This window comes from Penicillium samsonianum (genome assembly GCF_028829775.1).
Source record: "Penicillium samsonianum strain IBT 33392 chromosome Unknown utg000007l_segment0_segment0, whole genome shotgun sequence".
Classification (NCBI taxonomy): Eukaryota; Fungi; Ascomycota; class Eurotiomycetes; order Eurotiales; family Aspergillaceae; genus Penicillium; species Penicillium samsonianum.
The window spans coordinates 492143-510545 of record NW_026643265.1 but is presented as its reverse complement, the minus strand read 5'-3'; the positions used below and the strand labels follow the sequence as shown (position 1 = coordinate 510545).

The window sequence follows — 18403 nt, the reverse complement described above, 5'->3', positions numbered from 1 at the left end:
GGGGTTGGGGTTGGGCGCGTAAACATCAATTCGACTTTCGTCCTATTGGAGTGTTGAGATAGTGGTGTAACGCCGAAACTGTCACACGGGGCATAATCCGTGACCAAGGGCGGTTCTTTGTTCGTGACGCGTCCTAATTCCCAAATAGTTGATGATATTGATGGAGCTGGTATAGTGGGTCTTGGCTGATGAGTGCATTGTTTGTGTTGGTGTCGGTATTTGGTTATGGGCTACCTATGTAGGTAGTTGGCTTGAATGAAGGGGTTCTTATATTGCCACGCTCCTCTCTTCTTTTTTTTTCAATTCTTTTTTTTTCAAACGGCTAATGGGTTTCAATTGTTGAACTTTCTTGTTTTTATTCTCCTTCTTGAATCTCCAGCGCTTAGTTCTTTGCACCGGACCATACCAGTCGCCACCGGTTGTCTATAGTTGGTAACATTGCTATACTGGGGGTTTCCAAACAATGTTCTATATCTCACTTTCCTGCTAACGCTTTTGACTATTCTGGCGCCTGTAAATCTATATCTGTAAGAATATGAGGCGATATACAGGTCTATGAGGGAACGGTGAGATCTTTAACTTTAATGTCCCTGCATAATCATATATCTTGGCACTGGATACTATACTATGCCTTGACAGTCAGCCTGGGAATGTGTTGATCATTCTCATGTGCTGGATCTTGTATATTGCAATTGCAATGGAAAGGCATCCGTGTTTACTTACTATATTAATGATGTAGAGCATGTATGGGTACTGCTTCTTTTCTTGTTTGCGCCCCTCAAGACCTACTAAAGCGAGAACAATAGCCTTCCTCAACTAGGTATCGTTCCTGATTATTATAGAAAATCTATGCCAGTGGCTCGGAAGAGATTTGCTTTTGGGCAGATTTACGTCCTTGGACGGCACTTTCCCAAGATCAACAACCTAGACTAGAGCCTCGTATTATTCGGAGTTCAGAAATCCAGGAAACCAAGAGGAAGGGGACATCTACCGAGCTCTGGGACAATCTACATGGCAACTACAAAGAATCAAGAGCAAACCAATGGGTGTGGGATAGCATTTGAAATATTCCAATTAATGAGGTGGTCGACGAAGTGCTAGTACGTCCAATATTCCTTATTATTACACTAGGCTGGCCTTGTGTTATAATAACTAATTGCCGGGGAGCGATGGCATTATTAAAGTCAAGGATAGCCCACGAAGGAAGGGAAGAGAACATGTTTTCTTCTTTAGAGGACTTCAATCCGACATTCCGTGATCTGTGTGTGGTCTACGAAGGTGAACTCCTAGCACCACGACTGGACCAGCTTTTCCCTCTCAACCAAGCCATATTGACAAAAAAAGTGGAGGGGGCGGGTTTCTCTCTCAAAATTACAGTTCAATGATCTTTGAAGTAATGTCACCCAATTTAGGGCAGATTAGACATAGTATCTGCTGCTTTCAAACCACTATATAAAACGCCCTCGGGGGAACATCGGAGCCCGAATTTAGAAAAGTAAAACAGGAGAAAATCCAGAGCAAAACAAGCCTTTGATTACGATACTGAGAGTTTATCGAGTCTTGGAAGAACTGTAAATAAAATTACTATTATTTTATCCACCTACCACGTCAGGTAAACATTGACGAGTGCACGTTCTCCCTTTGCCCGTCGGGAAGAACCCGAGCCTAAATCCCCCTCAATCCTCCAATAAATACTCCGTTGTTTCAAAGATCCATGATTAGAGGCTCATATGGCACATGGTCGACAATCTAGTACTATGCATACCCAATTAGTGCCACGCACTACCAGCTACAACATGTAGAAATTGCTCCAAACCCATGATTAATTGACATTCTAGACCAGCAGCCCCCAAAAGGCCAAATCCAGAATCCAAGCATTCAACCGAGTTCGGCCGAGTTTCTTCCATGTATGTCCATCCAAAAATAGTCCATATCTATACAATACTACTCCGTATTCCGTAATAAGAAACCCACCATGTACGCATATGCATGCGGCGCGTCGATTTCCTCATTTGTCAAGGTTAGAATGATTCAACAAAGAACTCCCGACATGGAAAATGAAAGACCTACCGTTCCCAATACTGCGGCCTCCCGTGCTGACTGCGGCCAGCCCCGCTGCAGAATGTGGAGTTTGACGGCGCATATCCCTTAAGGCGCCCTACGGGTCTGGCCGGCGATAGGCTGATTTTATCTGATTACTGGCCATAAATTATCGTCATTTCAACGGGATTCACGTTCAGCTTCTTGGCTCATCACATCTGTAGTGGATAACTTTGGGAACTTTGTTCCGCTGTACTTTCTCAGCTGCATGTTCTTGTTTATTTTGGCTGTTTTATCTAGATGGAGTTATTCTCGGACTGGGGTTGCCTTGTAATAATAGTATGTTGTATGTGCTATGGATATATCCTCCGCCTTCTATAATATACGGAGTACCGAGTACCGAGTATGTATTTTCGAGCATTCCAAATTGTCAATTATTAGCATGGAAGCTAAGACTAAGGCTGAGAGACCCTTTCTTTTTTGTCTCCTTATTCTTATTCGGGATTTCCCACTTCCATTCCAAATTTCCTCGGCAATATTGACTGGGTTAACATTTTTGGCTTTCGCGGTAGATAAAGTTGGGGACAATGGCGGGTGAATCACTGCAACATGCAACATGCAACGTGCAGAGAGTGCAGAGAGGGGAATGGGGAAGAGGAGTGTAAAAATCATTTTATTTTGAACACCTTCCTTTTTGGCCAATGCTAGAGCCTTCCTATACCCATATCTCCATATTTTTTGATCCACACCAGTCAGGGATGGGGGATAGGCGGGAACGCTGCAGACCAGAGCCGCCAACCCTGATAACAAGATGCCTATCCCCAAGCTAAGCTAAGATAGGAAAAAGAAGACTATTGGCTCTCCTACTTTCATGCATTTAGCCCTTTAACTCTCGCCCCTACACTCCCGCCATGTGGGTTAAGCGGGAAGAAAACTACCTAAATTATAGTGTTGTACTGTTCGGTTTCAGCCCCAATGAGTAAACTAGTACTTCGTACTCCGTATGCTAGTAGACTACTCCCGGCCGAAATCTTGAGGGGTAGTGGTTTTTTCCGCGTCATAGTGTGATTCTCCTGAGGTTCTTTGTGTTATTTCATATGGCACCCGTGCCACAGGACTTGCATAGCAATCATTGGAGGCGTCAAAGGCGGGCTATTCCTCCGAGACTTTGGGACCCGGATGTAAACTATCCCTTCTAGCCGGGCGAAACATCGCCAATCCGAAGTGGATGCGACTGTTGGAAAAAAAAAAAAGCCATCGTGCTGGGCGTGTTTTGCTTGGCTCCAGTTTCGGTTGGCTTTCTTGGGGTGTTTCTTAGTTTCGAGGGGACCTTGGTTAATGTGTTGTCTCTAACCAAAGTACAGATGCTTGAAAGGAGGGGGGAACCCAAGAGTTGAGGCGCAGCAAATTTCTCGGACCACCTCCGTCCGCGTATAGTACACTATGTAACCGGGATAGTGGATTTGATGGGGCAGACGGAGGATATTGCAGATTACGAATTGCAGATTGCATCATCCGATGGATTTATTGGAACTCCGGTCCATCTGAAAGTAGAGGCCAATCTACGAACCCTTCAAAGCAAATCCGAGTGGCTGTTTTAGTCGAACTGGGCCAATATGCCGAGATAAAGAAGTGCTGTGTGGGGTGCGGGTATTGACTCTTTCTGCAGGGATCGGGGTTTTCCCAGTAGACTGGTCCTTAGTTGACGGTTATTGGACTTCGGTGAGTTCGAGTGATGTTTATTGAGTCATGTAATAAACTTGTCCGCTTTAAGAAACTGGTCTGTGGTTTGTCATCTATAACTGTATCTCACCAGTTAGGGTTATCAAACAGGGGAATATCAGGAAATAATAGATATGTCAATCACCGTTGAGGCCTCTAGAACAGGAAAGGATTAGTTCCAGTGTAAAATGTTTCTGGCTAAGCTGAAATTGAAAATCCCGCACGGAGGATTGGGGGCCGTGGAGTTATGCAAGTTATAAGTTAGCTTTGGACCAATCACTATGAGCATCTTCCAAGGTGATAGGATTCTATTGTTGAGAAGTTATCAAATTCGCCATCTGTACTCTGTAGATCTGCATTTAATGAAAACAGAGAAAACAGACCGAAAACGAAACAGTATAAAAAAGAATAAACACAAAAAAAAAAAGATTCCCTTCAACGTGGCTCCCTAGCTCACCCCTGTTCCCTTTAACACCACGCTACCAATAAAGAGAAAAACCAACGCCAGTTATCATGCAGCTATCACATCACACATAATAGGAAAAAAAAGGGCTAACACAAATAAAACAGAAAACAATAAATAAAATCCGAGAGTGGAGAGCCTACTCGGGGAAGGCAACAGGGAAAAAACGTGGCGGATGGATTCGAGTCCGGTGTTTGGGGGAGGTCAGGCCTGGATGGGGCGGAAATACCCGTCATTCGGGCTTTCGTGTCCCCGATCACCCCGACCTTACGGCCGTAGATCGTACTCATACAGGCCGTGCATCGAGCGAGGCGAACATGGGGCTGATTCCGGGGTGAGCGGGAATGTGAAAATAGATGCGTCGGGTGACGTCGATGGTGCTCGCTGGTCCTCGTAGTATGCAAGCGCTGGCATCTGGAAAAGAAAATGCAGGCATTAGCGGACTGCTCGGTATGGTGAGTAGGTTCAACGAGGAAAATGTACCGGAAGCGCAGAAGGTTGGTGTTGAGAATGGGATTGCGCTTGGGCTTGCTGTTGGCACAGGTCGATCCCAGCCATTGTTGCATAGCTCATACTGAATGGACTGATCAAGTCTTCATCGTAGGCGAGTTTGCGAGCTTGCATCGATGGGAGCACCGGGACCAGTGAGGGGACGGGCTCGCCATATTCGGTCTGGTAGGCGATTTCGCTGTAGGTGCTCGGTGCGGCGTGGTAGATGGGGGACTGGGTGTAGGCGGACTGCCGGTAGGTGTCATACGATGACATGGATGGGTAGGAGAAGACCGGTGGGGGTGAGGCAGAGAGCTGGCGGGTACACTGCTGGGCAAACATGGTTTGGCGGTCCTCGGGGGAATAGTAGTCGTACGAGGCAGCTCGGTCCGACTGAGAGTGAGTCTTGACATCTGTGACTTTGGAGGATCGCTGCTTTGTTCGAGTCTTTGGTGATGGCTTAGGAGACACTGGCTCTGCGTGTGATTGTTCCGGCGAAGCAGAAGTTGCAGCTCGTCTCTCAAGATCCTCCAGGCGGCGCTTCAGTTTCTTGCCTGTTGGGTTGCGCCGAGTCAGAAATGTATGAGACTCTAAGGTTTCTCTTTTACTTACGATAGTTGCGCTGGGCAATACGATTTTGAATGCGCCGACGCTCGGCGAGATCAGAGATCTTGGTCCAGTCTTCGTTTGGGTTGGCGTTAGGACTGAATGCGCTGCTGTTGCTGTGACTACCACGAGAGCCTGAACGGCCATCATACGACGGAGACCGATTCATGGTAAAAGAATAAAGATAAAGTACAGAATGGAGAATAGAGAATAAAAGGTAGAGGATAGTATAGTAGGTGTGTAGAAGACGAAGTGTAGAAGATGAAAGTGGAGGGATGTGATAACGGGGCTATGAGGCTAAAGACCCGAGGCCAAGTGGATGCCAGTATATTTATATATAAGAATTAGAGGAGAGTCCTCTTAAGGCTCCCCATTGATCAGCTGGAATTGGTTTTTCGGGCCTTGCAGCTAAGCCCCGTCGCGATAACCAGCTCAGTCCGTGCTCGAATACCATTAGACTCGACCTGCCATGTGCACAAAGTCCCGGGTTTTATTGTTTTTAATATTGTTTTGAATATTATTATTTAATTAATTTCCTCAGGGATCCACGTTCAGCCTCTGGGTAATACTGCAAATCGACACTCTTTGGGATTTATGAAACCCCCTCTTATTACTCTAATACCATAGTCTGTCAATCTACTAAAACATCCAAAACAGTCGAAACACCTAAATATCTAAAGCACCAAAACCAATCCAGGGCTAAACCCAAAAACTACTAAAACTACTAAAACACCGACAGACCGGTCAGTCGCGGATCGGGGGGATCTCAGATTCAAACATGTAGCACCGAAGTGGTACGGCGTATGATCAAAATCCAAGACGGTAGGATGGATTATTGGAGTTGGGCCGGGACACGCTAACCAGCGTTCGCTTGGAGGGCGATCCTCATTCGACCTGACTGGCCCGAGACACGATATGCCCAGGGATGAAACGGGATGCGTGGACTTTGGGGTTACACCTTGCATTTTACTTTCTTTCTTATATTCTCACGTGGGTTCCTTCAATGTGCACGGTCGTTACCACGTTTTTGTTTTTTTTTTTTGGTCTTCATCTTGGCAACGGACTAAGGGGATAAAGATCTGACTGTTTGGCTGAGGATTATTCAAGCATTGAAGTATTGGAGAGTTTCGGAGTAGTGATATTCAGGACTACAGAGAATGTGAAAACTAAAAAGAAAATCTACTTTATTTCTGGGGAGTCTAGGCGCCCTGGAAGGTCGGGCCTGTATCGCCTACAAATGCTCTTTAACCGCAATTGGGTCGTTCGTATACTTTGATTCACCCCTATGCCTGTCCTGGAATAGAGCCACTTTCTTTCAGTGACTCTATAATTAATGCCACTTTGCTGGTTTTTTTTTTTCTTTTTCAATTATTGTTTTTTTGCAATTATTACAACCATTATTATCCTCTTGTGATGTGATCTCATTGACGCGCTTCCACTGGTTGCCTGATTGGCGGCATCAAGAATACCAATCTAGGCATATGATGCGCAGTAAACCCGTACTCTCCGCACTCCGTCTCCGTCCTCCGTAGTTAGGAATTAAGGTCCACTGTTTGCCTACTGCCTAATCTACTGTCTAACCCCCGGAGATACGCTTAGACCCGGATGCTTGACCCCGACAAAAATATGGAGTATATCATTCGTAGCCCGGACAAGGGGGTTCAGAGGGGGGGCGGGAAGGGAAATCCAAAGAAAAAAGAGGCTCTTTTCAGGTAAGACAACTAGGCTATGAATAGGTAGCCTTGCAGGGTCTCTCCACCAATCCGGGCCGGAGTTAATAGCAAGAATGCATGCAGTGCGTATTAGGAACCAACTCCGCTAGTGCGTGGCCGAAAGTGCTGGTCATTATCTCCCTGTATAGGGCTGAGCTGGGCGCCTTCTTATTCCTGATCGAGTAATGTCGGAAAGGCATCCCATGACCTCAGTGACACGCTCAATGAGCACAACAGCTCAGGTACCCGGTACATCGTTCTCTTCACCGCTAATGCTGTCCATACCTCAGTTGGAATTCTAAGAATTGCACAGCCATCCTAGTGGAAACTCTTCGACCTGCAGGGATTGTAGCCACTCACATACCATACTCGTCCCCGGATGCTTGGATGGGTTGCATTTTGAGCCTTCTAGTAACAATCTAGAAGAATGTTCCTGGCGGTGGACTATCATGCAGCCCCCGACCTTGCTGTGTCCGAGATGCACCCCCCTCCCTCCCCCAAATGGCACACGCATGTCCGTAGAATGCCTTGTCTTTTTCCCAATTGTGTTTTACTTTCGTTTTTAATTTTTCCTTTTTTATTTGGGAAGTTTGGTGTGACTCAAGGAATATCAATGACGGCAATCTCCGAGCCTCTTGCGTCGTTCTGGCACGTTGTCGTTCTCGCATTGGATTGTTACACTAAGCGTGAAATGGACCGAGTGCGAAAGTCCATCCAAGCGCACCTACTGGGCGTGCCAACTTCATCCCATTTTGCTTCAAATAGATTTGCCCAGGTCGGAGACGTCGGACAAGGCGTCCAGTGCTGAAGCTGGATGCGATCAAACACAATCTCCGAATGCGAGTCCATGGCATCTGCAAATCGAACATGGTTAGAATGTCCAGCTTGTTGCTCTCTTCCAAAATTGTCTCGAGTCACACCAAAAACATCGGCACTTAACTTCTCCAAAGTTTGGGTTTTACTATATTTGACCTGTACAGGTCAACAATAAGTCCGGAAGAGAATAATTATAGACTCTTGTCGGGGGTATCCCAAGATAAGAAGCTGACCACCAGTTCCCCTCCAAGCCACACACACACCTTCCAAAGCCCGGTTATTTCCCGATGCAATAGAACTCATAAAAGCTTTAATTGCAACCCCTCAAATACGCCGAGCACTAAATTTAACCTATGAGATCAAACAACCCCCAATTGTTATCCATGCGGGAACATCTTGAAACGCCTGTTGTGCTCCGCTGGGATTCTAATTTTTGCCCAATCTGCAGGCGAAGGGAGTACAGACTGAGCCTGAAACCTTCTCTAGTACAAAAAAAGCTGACCTGTCTGTACTTTTTTTGCTTTCCCTCTCGCTTCACTTGTCGCGTCTGGGTTTAGCCTCATTCCACGTGGTCCACGTGCTGCATGTCGCCTATTTTACCTTGTTTTCGGTCAATGTGCAGCTGGATATCTGCCGCTGGTATAGACTGTATTGCTGCAATGTGATACATTCACCCGGGCTATCAATTGGAGATATTGATTGGGTCTCTAAGCCCTTGTGAGTAGATTGGCTTGTACTGTTCTAACTTTAGGATTTACTCTCGTGTAGCATGTGAGGTGAAGTCAACATGGAATTTCAAAGACGAAACAGGCGGGGTTATCGGTACGGGTGGCTGACAATCGTCAGCACTATGTTTGTACAAGGTCAAGCCGGAGGATATGACTAACTTGTCTCAATCTTCATGTGCTTGGGGGTATTAGGTCCTATGGGCTGGCAGATGTCTCAGGATTGTCTGTGCTTAGTGCTGAATTTGATGGTTGACATTGGACGGGGTTATATCCACTGCTGCAAGGGAATGTTTCGAGTCCTATTCGAGCTATTGGCTTCAATGAAACCATCTAGGGCAAATGCTTCTCTAAATATTGGTGTAGAAAGCGTTTCTTGTCTCGAGGCAAAAGAAACACTGTAAAAAAGTACCGTTCTTCACCATTTAGAATTTAATCACCGTGATTTTGGCTACCAGTTCTGGTAGTGAGCGTCCTGTATGAAAGCTAGGTCTACATGATTTACTAAATTCACCCCCTAAATTATATTCTTTTGGGTAAGATATATATAAATAAATCATTAAAGACCAAACCCTACAAAGGCGTAACCGTAATCTGTAAGATCATAAGCGAACAATTGACGATATAGCAACCAAACAGACTACAACATTGTAGGTAGACAGATATCGATCTGATTACCTTTGACGAATCAAAGGCCATATTTTTTCAATCGAGTGGGCCATATGGGTCCTAGTAGTAGATGGCATGAGGCCTTTTCTTCTACTACAATTCAAAGTTTTTTTACTTCAACTGTATCTATCAACAAATTCAGTGTTAGTTCTTCTCTTCTTCACATACTCCACGAGTAATATATTGCTCTTGGTAAATCTGGTATGGATCGTCGTGTTCTGTAAATAAGTTCCGGCCTGATATAGTTATAACCGCATTCCGTTACCTAGGATGAAGATATATATAATTTAATATATCTTTCGCCAGGGCGTCCACTAAATTCATTAAAAACCACGCAACCCTTTTTACACGTTGATAGCGCCAATATTGTGGTTATATGTGTCGACTTCCCTACTTTTCCTTCCCTATAGGCTGTTTATATCTGCCATGATAACATCCATCAAATAATGCCTTGAATAGAGTTAAGTCCTGCCTGCACAGTGGGAGTATAGGAGGCTGCGATAAAGCGGGAAAATCGATGATCAGCGAGCAAACCACCGCCCCCGGAGCCGTTTCATCTTTACTAGCCTCTGAAAAGCTTAGCTGGTGCTTGTTTCTCCAAGCTTTTTTCCTTGATTAATGCCCAAAGGGCATCCCAATGGGCCGATGTTCGAATAGCCCCTGCGCGGCCCGATTGCAAAACATGTCGCATGTTGCTATACTACGACTCAGGGCAAACCAGTGGAGTTAAACTGACTTTATAAGAGCTTCCGGCGCTATATTTCTCCTCTCAGCAACTGTGGTGTGTCAATTATACAGCATGTGTTACTCAGAGTATACGCTATATTTCTACGAAATCGTGGACTCAATGAAAAACCGACCTCAACGAAAAACCGAAAAGAGCAAAGTTCAGAAAAGTTCTCTATATAAAGAACCAAGCTCCAGATGAATATGTAAAAGACGCCCGCTGCTGCTCGGTAGCCTCGGTACCTCAAATATTCAAACAACATGCATAATGCAAAATTAACCAAGAAAATATCCCTTGAGCAAGGAATTTTGAAAGCCTCTGCGGCCATATCACAAAGGCAGGGTACATGAGCCCTTTTATCTGACATATCTGCCTTAGATCACGACACTGACAGATCGTTAGTATATTGTCATCCGGGTTCAACAAAGACTAGTGCCAACTTACCTCCAAGCGTTCTTCTCGTCACCGTATTGGATACCCTCGATCCAGTTCTTCATCTGAAGAGCAATCTCACCAGCCTCCTCATCCTCCTTCAACCCACACTCAACCATCTTGCCTCTGTAACTGATGTTACGAACAGGACTGACGATGGCAGCAGTGCCGGCACCGAACACTTCGATCATGCGGCCCTCCTCGGATGCCTCGGCAACCTCGGACATGCGAATCTTGCGCTCGGAAATGTTCCAGCCCTTGGGACCGAGTCTCTCACGGGCTAGAGTCAGGACGGAGTCACGAGTGACACCCTCCAAAATTGTACCGTCAAGAGGAGCAGTGATAAGCTCCTTCTGTCCGGTCTCCTTGTTCTTCAAAGCAATGAAGAGGTTCATAGTGCCGACCTCGGTAACATATTCCTCCTCGCCGAAGAGCCACAGGTTCTGCTGGAAACCACGGGATGCGGCCTCGAGTTGAGGCAGAATGCAGGGAGCATAGTTCGCTCCGAGCTTCTTGTCACCAACACCGCCGGGCCAGGCGCGGACGGCGTAATCAGTGGCCTCCAGGGAGATGGCCTTGAAGCCAGTTGGGTAGTAAGGACCAACGGGACTGGCAATGACATACAGGAGAGCAGATCCTGGTGGGCCAACTCCCAGGGTCTTCTGGGTACCAATCATGGTAGGGCGCAGGTACAAGGAGTAGCCGCGAGCACTGTGGAGGTTAGCAAGGATGTCCATCTGATGTACACAAGATATACTCACTCCGGGATGAACCGACTATCGAGCTTCACAAATTCTCCAATAATCTTTATCAGTGCGTCACCATCCACGGTAGGAAGAGCAATGCGCGCAGAAGACTTGTTCAGGCGTTCCATGTTCTTGTTGGGGCGGAACAGACGGATACCGCCGGTGCTGTCCTTGTACGCCTTCATGCCCTCGAAACATTCAAATGCATAGTGGAACACACAGGTCGCAGGATCCAAGCTGAGGTTCTGGTAGGGGACAATGCGAGGTGAGTGCCATCCGTCGGTAGCCGTCCACTCCACAGAGAGCATATGATCTACAATTGCTTCCGGTCAGTACCTGGAAGACAATGGAGCGCAGGGATTCTCTTACCTGTGAAGTACTTGCCAAAGACAAGATCCTTGGAGTCCATAAGCTCCTTGGGGGTGGTGGTCTTGGTGATAGTCAATTTCGAAGCATCAAGACCTGGGAGCTGGGAGGCGGCCGCCGTGGAGGCGCTGAACGCTCTGTGCCATGTCCGACTGGAGGCAATATTCTGTGAGGAAAGGACGCGGGGCATTGCGAGCCCGGTCAGTGCCTGTCGGCGAGCCAATTGGTGAAGCGACTTCATGACTGTGTTGATGTTAGGAACGATCCAAGGGCCAGCCAAGAGTATAGAGAGTGGAGAGTGTATCAATTGAGTCACTGGAAGAAGTATAAACGTACTGAAACCGAGGAGTCAATGTGGGTTTATATCACAACTAGAAATATGACTCCGCACCAGAACTGCAGTATCTCTGCGGAGCTCGACAACAACTCCGATGACTCGGAGGCCCCAGATATGAAATTCTGCCACCGCCCTCCGGATAAAGAATGTCGCTGCCACATTGGCCAATCAGCGGCTGCAAATTAGAGTTGTCCACCGACTTCGGCTTAGTTCGGCTTCCTACGGCTTGTGTCGGTTGCGCTGAACTCTCAGTAGGGTCCGGGGCCTGAGGCACCCGCCAAGAGTTCATGTCTACAGGCCTCGATCTATAAAATGATAATATGGCCCGAGAGGGGGATCTATAAGCTCTTTAAGCTAACTTTATAATGTTGGTACGTGGATTGATACTGCGCCATTGTAGGACCGCAGAAGTCCGGTCCATTTGACTCAAGATTATATACTGCGTAAGAGCGTTATATTCAAGATAAATAACACACAATCTCTTTTTGAATGTCTTCTTGAATGTGATTTGACTTTCTTTTGGATATCTTTTTGGATTTGACCATCGGGTCCTACTGAGGGTTCAGGCGCAACGCAACGCAAGATCTTGCGTCGGCGATGAAACCCTTGATGCCTGAGGCAACATAATAGCTATTAACAGGATCACGTGCTGGGCCCGATAGGAGGAATAGTTGTTATCGAGGACGTGAGGTCGTATTGCGCGGATTATTGACCAAGTATGCAAACCGCGGACAATTCCTCTCAACCTTTAAGCTAATGTTCCTGACTTCCCATTAGCCATCGAGTTCCAATATCGGCTCACCTTCCATTGATACTCCTTCTAAATCCCACTGTGTTATTGAAAATAAACATGTCTTGTGCTAGCTACACCGTGACGACACTGTGAAACGAACAACTCCCTTCATTCCGTCGACTATCGTGCCGACCAATTCTCATCTGCAGCCTCACCACCATGTTTTCATCCGCGCTCAAGTCTTTCAGTTCCAATATTTCCGCCAATTACCAAATCTCACCTAACCCCACCGTCTACTCCGGCCCCTGGAAAATCCACGATGCAAAGAAAAAGTCCACGGGAACGGCGGCATCGGTGTTTATCTTTGATCGCAAGTCACTAGAGGCACGCTCTAGTGGGTTTGGGAGGAGCTCTGGGTCCTCCTCCAAAAAGCTACAGGACGATGTGATCGAGCGACTTAAGCGCGAAGCAAGTAATCTCGCGCGGCTACGGCACCCATCCATTCTTCAGGTGCTCGAGCCTGTGGAGGAAACGCGTAGTGGTGGTCTTATGTTTGCCACGGAACATCTCACCGCCTCACTTTCCGGGCTGCTGCTAGAAAAAGACGACCAAGAGAACACCACACGCGCTGGTTCGCGAAGCAGTCGGTACGTGGTTGAGGAGGCAGATGGGACTCGGAGAAGACGAGATGTGGAGATTGATGAGTTGGAAATTCAAAAGGGGCTCTTGCAAGTTGCTAAGGGTCTTGAATTCCTCCACGAGTCTGCGGGCTTAGTGCATGGAAATCTGAACCCGGAGGCCATTTATATCAATGCCAAATCAGATTGGAAGATCTCTGGTCTGGGATTCGCGGGTCCTCCGGACTCTTCTGAAACTCGTTCGTCGCTACCGCCGTTGGCTGTGTCTGAGGTTCTCTATCAAGAACCAAGGCTTCCTGCTTCAGTACAATTGAGCCTTGACTACACGTCGCCTGACTTTGCCATGGACTCCAATGTATCGTCAGCTGCCGACCTCTTCTCTTTGGGTCTCGTCATCGTCGCTCTGTACAACTCTCCGCATATCTCGCCTCTACAAACGAACGCAAACTTGTCCACATATAAGAAATTGCTGAGCTCTCCGTCTTCCACTCCATCGCAGAGCAATAATTTCCTCTGCTCGAAGCCAATTCCCAAGGACCTAGTTTCCCATGTCCTACCAAGGCTCATTACAAGAAGGCCTGCCCAACGCATGAATGCTCGAGAGTTCCAGCAATCAGAGTACTTTGACAATGTGTTAGTCTCCACTATCCGTTTCTTGGAATCTTTGCCCGCAAAGAATCCTAATGAGAAGTCTCAATTCTTGCGTGGCTTACAGCGGGTGCTACCTGAGTTCCCCGTTTCTGTCCTAGAGAGAAAGCTATTGGGAGCGTTGATGGACGAATTGAAGGATCGGGAACTCCTTCCGCTAATATTGCAAAACGTGTTCGGGATTCTTCAGCGGATTCCCAACGGACGCCGTGTGTTCCCAGAGAAAGTCATCCCTCGTCTGAAGGAAGTCTTTGGAACTGGCTCGGGCAAGGGGGCTGCTGAACGAGACTCCAAGAAAGATGCCGGTCTCATGGTTGTGCTTGATAACATGAAGCTGATTGCTGATAATTGTTCAGGGATGGAGTTCAAAGACGGTGAGTTTTGTCAATGGAAACCTTTGAGCCTACATCTGACATTTCTCTCTAGATATTCTACCCCTGATTCGGCTCGGGCTGGATTCTCCCACTCACTCTTTGGTGGATGCTTCCCTTAAATGCCTCCCTGTGATGCTCCCAGTTCTCGACTTTAGCACGGTCAAGAACGAGGTATTCCCTCCCATTGCTGCCACTTTCAGTCGCACTAGCAGCCTTGCCATCAAGGTTCGCAGTCTAGAAGCTTTCAGTGTGCTTTGCGGGGCCTCTGCAGAAGTCTCAGACGGGCTTGACGATGATTTGTCCGGAATTCAGGCGACTAAGTCAAAACCAGGCAAGTCCTCGATCTTGGATAAGTATACCATTCAAGAAAAGCTCGTCCCATCTCTCAAGGCGATCAAAACGAAAGAGCCGTCAGTGATGATGGCATCGTTGAAGGTGTTTCGTCAAGTTGGAACCGTCGCAGACACCGAATTCCTGGCTTTGGAAGTTCTGCCGGTTCTCTGGAGTTTCAGTCTCGGGCCACTTTTGAGCCTTAAACAGTTCAATGCCTTTATGGCTCTGATAAAGACTCTTTCAACGAGGATTGAACAGGAACAAAGCAAAAAGCTGCAAGAGCTATCCTCTGGCGCTGGACCAACGGGTTTCCAAAATGGTGCCGACGAATTTTCGCTGTCCATCACAGGCCTCAGTTCGCCTGATGTGGACGGCGGTGCTGGCAGCTTCGAGCGCCTTGTTCTTGGGAAGAAGGCATCTCCTGCGAATGGCCAGGATATAGATATGTGGGGTAGTATGGAACCGGTCAAGCCAGCCAAGCCAGCGGTTCCGAGCATGTCGCCTTCATTCTCGTGGTCTTCAAATAATGCAGGCATGACACACCAAGCCAATGCCTTAAGCCAGCAGTCTAATCCTGGCTTCCGTTCCATTACTCCAGATCAGAAATTGGGCTCTTTCCCGTCTCTTGCTCCTGCTCCGCAAGCTTCACCGGTTGCTCAAGCCTTCCCTACTATGCAGCCCTCATCTTCTACCTGGGGAGCCCCGGCCAATGCCAATGTTCAATCCCACACAGGCCCACCGGGTCAGCCATTGGGGTCCATGTCGACTATGATACCCTCGAATCATATGTCCGGGTCAACGGCACAACCGGCACCCAACTACTCCTCATTCTCAATACCCCCTCCTCCTGCAGGAAGCATGGTGTCCAACAGCGCTATGAGATCCCCTCCGATAAACTCAATTAACAGATCAACGTCTTTCCAGGGAACAGCCGCGACACCGCAGCAGGGAACTCAAAAGCAAGGGTTGGACAAGTATGAGAGTCTGATATAAGTGACAATTCTTGTTATTTTTTGGCTGATAATACCCCCTTTTTATTGCTGTTATTGCTATTATTGCACATTCCAAGCATAGTAAATAAATAGTCACTGCAACAGTTGTAATTAAGCAAAGTGACCAAAAATGTTGAACATTCAATTAGCAAATCGAAACCCATGCCAAGCAATGTAGATCGGGATTCCATCGGTGATCCGACCGTGGCTAAGGAGACACGTCCCTGATTGGTGCCTCTTCATGATATGTCATACTACGTCGTGAAGCCCCTCCATATGTACTCTATGGGTGGCATTGCGCCGCATTTGTTTTCCCGGAGCTCCGTGTTACCTTTGTTACCCCTCCATCGAATCTCTCGTCTATCGACTCCGAGACTGGCAAACACCTTCTCCTCGTATTCCCATCTAACCCGCGCCGCCATGGACCAAAGCATCAAACAGCATTATCTGGCTGACTCGCCACCTACTGTGGTCAGACTGGAAGTCAAGTCACATTTTGATACCCTCAAAGACCAAAACTTGAGAAAATATGCGCACTTCATGAGCAGGTATGGCACCAATACCATACCTTCTAGGAGCTATTGGCAGCTAACCTTTCTCGAATGCATCTAGAGCGGCATTTGAGGGCACTCGAGTCACCCTGCGCCAGGTTTCCCCCGAGTCCGAACCCATCTACGACCTCATCCTGTCACTCTACCGCGCCTCCGATGGCGACTGGAACAGTCTTGCCCAAAAGACACAAGTCAGCTCCGAAGACCTCCGTTTCTTCCTTGAATATGCGGGTCAATTCTTGGGCAACTGCGGAAACTACAAGGGCTTTGGTGACACAAAGTTCATCCCTCGGTTGTCCGCATCCGCATTCGAGGCTCTGGCCTCGGCTACTGCGGAGACGAAGGCGGCTTTCGAGAAGGCTAACACCACTGGAGGGGGATCTACGAGACCAGTGAACAGTCCATGATGCACCTCGGATATCCCAAGGACGGCCACATGACCACCTACTACCCCGATTCGCCGACGATCTCACAGGAGGAAATCACGGCAATTGGTGACTTGATGGAGAAGAAGGGACTTGCGTTGGAGAATACTAGAATCCGGAAGACACCCTCGGGTGATTTTGAGCTTTTGATCGCATCTGGTGTTTCCAACCCCCCTGTAAGGGACCGTGATCTCGGCGACGTGGACACATTTGTGCTTGATGGAGATCTAAAGGGAAAGACACTGCGTCTTGTCTTTGGTGACCATCAGGAGGAGATGGCAAAGATCGCGCACAGCATCAAGCAGGCGGGACTTGCTGCTGCAAATGACAACCAGAAGAAGATGTTGGATTCATATGCTCTCTCATTTGGCGCCGGATCCATTGAGGCTTTCAAGGAGAGCCAGCGTATTTGGGTTAAGGACCAAAAGCCTGTGCTGGAGACGAACCTGGGATTTGTTGAAACATACAGAGACCCCCATGGTGTGCGCGGAGAATGGGAAGGCTTCGTTGCTTTGGTATTTCACACATGCTGAATTTATATTGCGTGGTATCACTAACATTTCCAGGTTAATCTGGAGCGCACCCGAGCCTTTGGTACCCTGGTTGACAGTGCTGAGAGCATGATTCCCAAGCTGCCCTGGGGTAAAGACTTTGAGAAAGACAAGTTCCTCAGCCCCGACTTCACATCATTGGAGGTCTTGAGTTTCGCCTGCTCGGGTCTCCCAGCTGGCATCAACCTGCCCAACTATGATGACATTCGGCAGAACCTTGGCTTCAAGAATGTGTCTCTGGGCAATGTTCTCAGCGCCAAGGCTCCTAACGAGCCTATTCCTTTCATTGCTGAGAGTGACCAGGAGGTCTTCCGCGCATTCCGGGACCCGGCCTTTGAGGTCCAGGTCGGCATCCACGAATTGCTTGGTCATGGAACTGGTAAGCTGTTGCAGGAGACAGCGCCAGGGGAGTACAACTTTGACATTAAGAACCCACCCATCAGCCCCGTCACCAACAAGCCCGTGTCGACCTGGTACAAGCCTGGACAGACATGGAGCTCGGTCTTTGGTTCCATTGCTTCCTCATATGAGGAGTGCCGTGCCGAGTGCGTGGCCATGGCGCTTGGCTGCGACTTTGGCATCCTGAAGATATTCGGGTTCGGCGATGGCAAGGAAGACTTGGCTGGTGAGGCCGGCGACGTTCTGTTCGCAGCCTACCTTTCCATGGCTCGCGCCGGTCTGGTTGCCCTCGAGTTCTGGGATCCGAAGACCCAGAAATGGGGCCAGGCACACATGCAGGCTCGGTACAGTATTCTGCGCACTTTCCTCGGTGCCGGTGACGACTTTGTCAAGTTGTCTTACAGCAAGGAGGATCTCTCTGATCTGGAGATCCGTCTTGACCGGTCCAAGATCCTGACTCATGGACGCCCCGCCGTGGAGAAGTACCTTCAGAAGCTGCATGTCTACAAGAGTACCGCAGACATTGAGGCTGGTAAGGGCTTGTACGACGATATTACCTCTGTTGACAGCTGGTGGGGAACCACCGTTCGTGAGGTTGTTTTGAAGAACAAGGTCCCACGCAAGGTCTTTGTACAGGCCAATACTATTCTCGAGGGCGATCAGGTCAGCTTGAAGGAGTATGAACCGACTCTCGAGGGTCTGATTCAGAGCTTTGCAGAGCGTAATGTCTGATATGACATATTTATTTAAAAATATTTGGAATATTGAAGTATATAAACGAAATGCATATATAGTGTAGTACGTATCTCTTGCCATGGCAATAGCTACATACACATATATAAATAGCCTCCCATTTAATGTCTTCTCGGAGACGTGTGATCGACGACCTTTATTGTCATTGTGCTTACC

At 47.8% G+C, this 18403-nt stretch overlaps 5 protein-coding genes across 5 annotated transcripts; 3 read left to right on the top strand and 2 right to left on the bottom strand.

Moving 5' to 3' along the window:
• Positions 1-4492: 4492 nt before the first annotated feature.
• On the bottom strand, positions 4493-5489 carry N7471_011011 (bZIP transcription factor; the record flags this gene model as incomplete). Its single annotated transcript, XM_057283730.1, has 3 exons — positions 4493-4639; positions 4709-5268; positions 5327-5489. 3 exons carry the CDS (start codon positions 5487-5489, stop codon positions 4493-4495), a joined length of 870 nt encoding a protein of 289 aa, XP_057129996.1.
• A 4854-nt stretch (positions 5490-10343) lies between these two features.
• N7471_011010 (branched-chain amino acid aminotransferase, cytosolic) lies at positions 10344-11754 on the bottom strand (the record flags this gene model as incomplete). Its single annotated transcript, XM_057283729.1, has 4 exons — positions 10344-10356; positions 10414-11112; positions 11163-11460; positions 11517-11754. The coding sequence occupies 4 exons, from the start codon at positions 11752-11754 to the stop codon at positions 10344-10346; spliced, it is 1248 nt and encodes a 415-aa protein (XP_057129995.1).
• A 1048-nt stretch (positions 11755-12802) lies between these two features.
• N7471_011009 (putative protein kinase Scy1) lies at positions 12803-15645 on the top strand (the record flags this gene model as incomplete). Its single annotated transcript, XM_057283728.1, has 2 exons — positions 12803-14243; positions 14296-15645. The coding sequence occupies 2 exons, from the start codon at positions 12803-12805 to the stop codon at positions 15567-15569; spliced, it is 2715 nt and encodes a 904-aa protein (XP_057129994.1). The 3' UTR covers positions 15570-15645.
• A 343-nt stretch (positions 15646-15988) lies between these two features.
• Positions 15989-16526, top strand: N7471_011008 (uncharacterized protein; the record flags this gene model as incomplete). Its single annotated transcript, XM_057283727.1, has 2 exons — positions 15989-16116; positions 16181-16526. The coding sequence occupies 2 exons, from the start codon at positions 15989-15991 to the stop codon at positions 16524-16526; spliced, it is 474 nt and encodes a 157-aa protein (XP_057129993.1).
• Positions 16527-16555: 29 nt separating this feature from the next.
• On the top strand, positions 16556-18226 carry N7471_011007 (dipeptidyl-peptidase III; the record flags this gene model as incomplete). Its single annotated transcript, XM_057283726.1, has 2 exons — positions 16556-17059; positions 17111-18226. The coding sequence occupies 2 exons, from the start codon at positions 16556-16558 to the stop codon at positions 18224-18226; spliced, it is 1620 nt and encodes a 539-aa protein (XP_057129992.1).
• Positions 18227-18403: the final 177 nt, after the last annotated feature.